Source organism: Parasteatoda tepidariorum, chromosome 2, assembly GCF_043381705.1.
Source record: "Parasteatoda tepidariorum isolate YZ-2023 chromosome 2, CAS_Ptep_4.0, whole genome shotgun sequence".
NCBI classification, from domain to species: domain Eukaryota; kingdom Metazoa; phylum Arthropoda; class Arachnida; order Araneae; family Theridiidae; genus Parasteatoda; species Parasteatoda tepidariorum.
Window position 1 is genome coordinate 19,411,273 of NC_092205.1, and position 6,553 is coordinate 19,417,825.

The window sequence follows — 6,553 nt, forward strand, 5'->3', positions numbered from 1 at the left end:
ATATATATAATATTGTATTATTGTCCTACTTTATTTTCCATTATGTGGCATTGTCGGTTTTTGACTTTTCCGCCGATAACAGAAAGGCATTTTGGCAAAGTGGTGCGTGCCTTGATGAAGTGCCTCTTTTGCTAACATGCTGATCTTTAGATTTCTTTTTGCTTGTATTTAAATTCTCACATTTGTATTTATATTGCTTAATTAGGCCAGTTTACTTTTAACTGATATTTAGCGTTTTTCCATTTTGACTTATTGTTTTAAAAATTAAATTCCGTTATTAATTTTTGTTTAATTCTATTTTCGTACTTTGATTATGTATATATACTATAAAGTATTCTATCTATGCAAACTGCAGAAAGTAAGAAACGCAAAGTTGTATTTATTAAATCATTTCATTATGGTGTAATGGTTAGAGAGCATCCAAATCAGATATGCTTGATATGTTTTATTTTGCATTTTTCAAGTAGTAAGTTTTATTTTCGCTTCAATTTTTTTGGTGCTCCTCACACTATTGTAATGATATATTTTGCTTTGGCTATATTTATACAATATTAGAAAGCCCTCTTTATAATCTTGCGAGTACTTTATAATCTTACGGGTATAATCTTGCGAGCTGATGAGGATTATATCTTTTCCTTACTACTTTCAATTATTAAAGTATACATTTTGCTTATTTGATTAATTTATTCTTCTTTTTGAAAATATGTATTTTTCTTTAAATATTTACCTTCATTCTGCTATCCATCAAAATCATGATATATTCATTTATAATGATCGCGAAATACGATATCCGGGTTTAAAAAAATAAAAAAAAAAAAAAACAAAGAAATGCCAGAGAGAAGTAAGGTTCAAACCTGTGAGGGTACCAAGACAATAAGTTGTCGAAATAATCTCCAAAATCAATCTTCCCTGATATGAAAAGCTCAAAGAATTCATCGAAGGTTCCATTGAACTTGAACCCGGGTGAATTTCTCATATGATGGTAGAATGAAACACAGCAGTCCTTCGGATTTCTTGTTACGTATATGTATTTAGCATCTTTCGAAAAAGGAGTCAGGTGAAACGGTAAATGAGTTTTGATAGGACCTGGCCTCATCATTTTCTCGACGAAATCGACACCTTTTAGAAATAAAGAATTATACAATTACTAAATTCAAGAATTATACAATTAATAAATACAAGAATTATACAATTACTAAATACATATTAAAATACAGAATCGTGTTAATTTTTATTGCAATTTAAAATACAGTATTGCTTGATTAAAAAATTTATTTTAGAATTGACGCAAAAAATGCAACACTTTGCTGTTTTAATATTTCATAAATTCAGGAAAAATTTTAAAAGAATGCTGTTGATATCTTATTATTTTATTTTTTTGTGTGAAATATTTGAAGTATGAATTATTTATATGAAAGCATCGCAATGATAGATTCAAGTTTTAATTTAAAAAATTAACTTGTCGTGATTCAACCATACAAAAAGGGATTGAAAAATTGAAGTCAAAGAGTGAAATAAAAATCTGAACGAGTTAACAAATCGCCATCAGTCCACCATGCTGCCTCTAAATGTTTCGTGAATGTATTTCAGTGACTACAAATGACGGAAAAGATCAAAGATACAGTTAAATACAAAAAAAATATAATAAATTATAATCAAGAAAAATAATTTAATTAAGAAACCTGTGAAAAAAGAAGAAAAAATCATACCCTTTAAAATAAGGCAACATTAGGTTGTGACGTGGATACCAGTAGTTTTAATATTTATTTATCTTCGCTTTTTTTATTAAAAGTAAATTCGCTGGTGCTCTTTACCATACGCATTTTGTATATACAGGGTGTTCCGTAAAGACCATCCATAATATGTAGTTTTAAAATCTTCATAAAAATGAAAGCAAAAATTATATTTTATTGAGAAAACAAAACATATAAGCCTTTGAAATATGACTAATTAAAGTAGAGGAAGGAGAATATAACAAACATTAAAATATGTTTAATTAAGGGTCGAAACTTGAAAGTGTTTCTATAATCATGCTTCAATTCTCTTTATTGTTTCTTCTCGCAATCATCAAACCTGTTTTGTTTATTGCAATCCCCTTCCTTTTGTCTGATTTCCATAGAGTCTTTGTTATTTCTTCTGTTAAATATTAACTTGCAATTCCCAACTTGTATACTTTTATTTTTGATAAGGGTTTTAAAATTATTATCAAAGGACATCAATTATATGTCAAGGAAATTATCATTTTATACCAGTTGAGGGCAGAAAAACAAAAAACAGCTAATTTTTTTAAAATAATAAATACTATTTTAAAGTTTTACTATCATCATGGTCAAAATACTTAACTGAATTACTTTGCCTCATTTTCATATTATTTGCGTCGTTTGTATGAAAACATTAATCGGACATTAATTGTTATATTAAAAAAATATTATTTTCAAAGTTTCAAGTGTTTATGCAGCTGGTGACATGGTAAACAATAGTTTTGAAAATATGTTGAATACGACAGTAGTCATGAAATTAAGAAAAATCGGTTGAATTTTGTGATAAAAGGACAAATGAGGTTTATCTATTGTCAATACATTGGTCATTTTCATTTACACCTGAAAAAACAGTTAAAAAACGTAATTTTTGTATCTGGGCGGGGCTACAAGACACATTTTGAAAAGAGCTGATAGACATGTTTTTTTTAAAATTTCTATTTTTTTAAGTTAAACTATTCTTTTTTTGTTTTTTCTTCTTGGATTATTTAATTAGATGATAAAACAATATTAACATACAAAAATATTGATCATTACTCAATATTATACAGAAATATAAGCAATACTCCTTAAGTGGGCGGGGCTACCCGACTCTCCGGTAAACAAAATTTTGACTGCGTGATATTGTGTAGCATTTTCATTTGTAGTTTTTAAAAAGAAAAAAAAACATTTACCTGACATTTCTAAAAACGGAGCTTTTGCATGCAAATCTGATGCATTTTTGAGAGGCTCTCCCTTCTGCAGTATTAGGATAAGTATCTGTCCTGTCCAAGTGGTTCCACATTTAGGATAGGTCACCAAGAAAAGGTCATCTGGTCGCGGTTTGTATTTGGTAGCAGCACGAAAAATATCCGGCGAAAACACTCCTGGAAGTTGGAAACCATCGACAACTTGAGAAAAGGAAACCGACGACATTTTTCGTATTCTGTCGAAAATAAGGTGTAGAAGAGCGACTAATTTTTTAAAAGCAAATTTCGGTTATCTTCTCTTTAAATGCTGTGTTTTTATAGTTACTTTTGATTTTATCTCTCATAAAATCAAATATCATGTCATTATTGTGCTATTTATCTAAAAATAAATGTAACATTGAACTTACAACAGATAATTTTTTTTCTGAATTTGACAAATGAAAGAGATTTGAATATATTTTGTTTTTTATCTTTAGTGATGGCAATTTTGAAGAAAATAAAGATAGGGTTTGCAATAGAGAAATGGTACGACTCTTATATAAACAAAGTGTCGGTGAACCAAAGGGCAACTGTTAAGTATAATTTCTATTATTAACCAAAAAGTAGGGGAGAGTGGGGTCAATTGTAACATTTTTTACTTAACTATTTTTAACTAACAAAAAATCCAATATATTATTAGTATTAATTGACAGACGAGTAAAGTAGACTATCCTCTACTAGAAGCAAAAAAATACCTTATTTTAAATGTTATTATATTAGTTATTAACAATTTTTAACAGTCGTGCACTTGTTACTATTGTCCCCACTTACGGGGTCAATTGTAACAGTTCATAAATTCAACTAAAACATAGTTAATTATACATATTATCATAGTTGTGATATATTTTTTTATTGATCAAAATAGTAGTGATATTTTAGGAGTAAATATAATAATGAGCAGAGACCTAAAGGGTTAAACTTTTAACTTTAAGGGGTTAAAAATGTTAATTTATGCAGTAAAAGGCGACAAATAAAATAATGTACATGCAACATAATATAAATGGTATAGGAAATTATTGGTGGTTCTTAAAGTGTTAAGTAATGGTTTGTAAACATAAGATTATTTATTTTCAGCTGTTACAATCGTCCCTTTACTTATTGTTACAATCGTCACCAAGTTAATTAACAAAACTAATTTTTTTTATTGAAATGTTAATTAAGGTGTCCACTTACATATAATAATGTTAATAATTTTCATTTGTTTAAACAAAATTACTTTGTTACAATATAATATTCTAAAACCAAAAAAAGTACTTACGTAGCGTGAAAATATCTTTTGTGATGTAACTCTTTCAAAAGCACATAAAAATGGTTGCCAGCAGGGGTGTACATGTAGATTTATTAAATACACCTTATGCGCCTTCTAGGAACCAAATCTAGAAACCGACGCTCGAAATTTTTGCTCTGTTACAGTCGTACCCTGTTACAATTGACCCCACTCTCCCCTACTAAAAAATGAGTTTTTGATAGTACACTACATCTTATAAGTATCTATATTATATGAAGATAGGTCAGAAAAATTAGTGTAACCTCTTCTTCTGTGTTGAAATAAGAGCCAACCCGGAAATAATACCTCTTCAGAATGCAAAACTGGGTAACGTTGTGGCAATCAAGATTATGCTAAATTTTTTTTAAATTTTGCTCGCAGTTAAAACTTTCACTGCACAAATATCAATTATTATTTATTTGTTTCTGTTGCTAATATGTAATGGAATCCAAAATCATTACAGATTGACCCCTTAACTTGTGCGCTCGAGTTAATTCGAGCGCGCTAAGCAGGCCAAACTGTGCACACTTGAGATAATTCGAGCGGCTTTGTATTTTATGCTGCTATAATTTTTCACACTCAAGTACGATCGAGAAATGAAAATAACAATGCGAAAGCTAAGAAAAGAAATCGTTTTATTGATATCTTCATAGTATTGTAAGCTATGACTCTTATTTATTCAAGAATAAAATATAGCCTTTTTCCATGGACCAAAAGCGCAGTATATCGAAATTGAAACGTAACGTGTGAATGTTTCAAAATTTCATCTGGCAAGTCACATTGTATCAGTTCTCTGGTAGTTAAGCTTTTAAAATATTAATAAATTCAACCAACTTCCTGAAACCTTTAGCTTTTAATTATCTGCCATTCTATAAAATATTTTCTAGAAACATAGCTGTTGGAAACTCTAGTAAAAGCATGAAATTAGATATAGGGGAGAGTCGGGTAGCCCAGCCCACTTAAGGAGTATTGCTTATATTTCTGTATAATATTGAGTAATAATCACTATTTTTGTATGCTTCTATTGTTTTATCATCTAATTAAATAATGCAAAGAGAATAAACCGAAAAAAGAATAGTTTAACTTAAAAAAATAGAAATTTAAAAAAACATGTTTTTCAGCTCTTTTCAAAATGTGTCGGGTAGCCCCGCCCAGTTACAAAAATTATGTTTTTTGACTGTTTTTTCAGGTGTAAATGAAAATGACCAATGTATTGACAATAGATAAACCTCATTTATCATTTTTATCACAAAATTATTTTATTTATTACATATTTATATACTTTTAGTGAATTCTATCATTTAATAACAATAATTTAATAACAACAATATTTGTTGTTAAAAATGCATATAACATTCAAATTTGAAGCAATAAAATAATAATCTTTGCAACCGTACATTTATCGACGAAATAAAATTGGGCGGTGATACCCGACATTCATGTGAGCGGGGCTACCCGAAATCCAATTTTTTTGTAAATTTGTAATTACTCGAACAATTTTTCACATATAAACTTCTTTCTTTGTGCAAATTAAACTTAAGACTACATACTTTAATGCTGTTTGTATAGAAAAAATATTTTTTTTTAGTATTAAAACTAAGCTTAATCGAAACATTCAACCAATTTTTTTTAATTTCATGACTACTGTAATCAACATATTCTCATAACTATTGTTTACCATGTTAACAACTGCATAAATACTTGAAACTTTGAAAATAATCTTTTTTTAATATAACAATTAATGTCCGATGTTCCATTAACTAGAAAAAATATTCTATACATATGAAATTGAGAGTGGGCGGGGCTACTCGACTCTCCCCTACGACTCCCGAAAACAAGCTCTAAAGTATTCGTTGACTTCTTAAAAACCCGATTACTGACATGGCAGAACCGCCATCCAAAAAACTCTGTATTTTGTCAAAGAAAAAGATATTAAGAGATTCTCAAAGAAGAAGAATGGCCCAAGAAACGTCTGTGGAACGTCAAAGAAGGATGGAACATGACCGAATATAACACAACTGCAGCAGAACTGGATATGAAGACAAAATTGCAGGACAGGAACACTTTAATTGTCCCCTAATCTTCAGATTTCCTGCTATGTTTTAAAAAACTTTATTTGTGAAAACCTTTAGCGTGGCGGACAGATGACCGCCTCAGGCGGCTGGTATTAAAATATAAGTAAGATTTTACATATTTTTTTCATGTTCACTAAATAAAGGGTACTTACGTATTAACGCAACCAGGCCAAAATTCGCATAATTCGACCCTACTTACGGCAACCCTACGTGTTATACGTGTTT

At 29.3% G+C, this 6,553-nt stretch overlaps 1 protein-coding gene across 1 annotated transcript; it reads right to left on the minus strand.

Annotated features, from left to right (window-relative positions):
* Positions 1-866: 866 nt before the first annotated feature.
* LOC122268226 (sulfotransferase ssu-1-like) lies at positions 867-3,260 on the minus strand (the record flags this gene model as incomplete). The annotated part of the gene is given in 2 exon segments (XM_043056624.2): positions 867-1,119; positions 2,933-3,260. Coding segments are annotated over 2 exon segments (494 nt in total), but the record flags the coding sequence as incomplete, so codon positions are not given.
* Between the last annotated feature and the right edge of the window lie 3,293 nt (positions 3,261-6,553).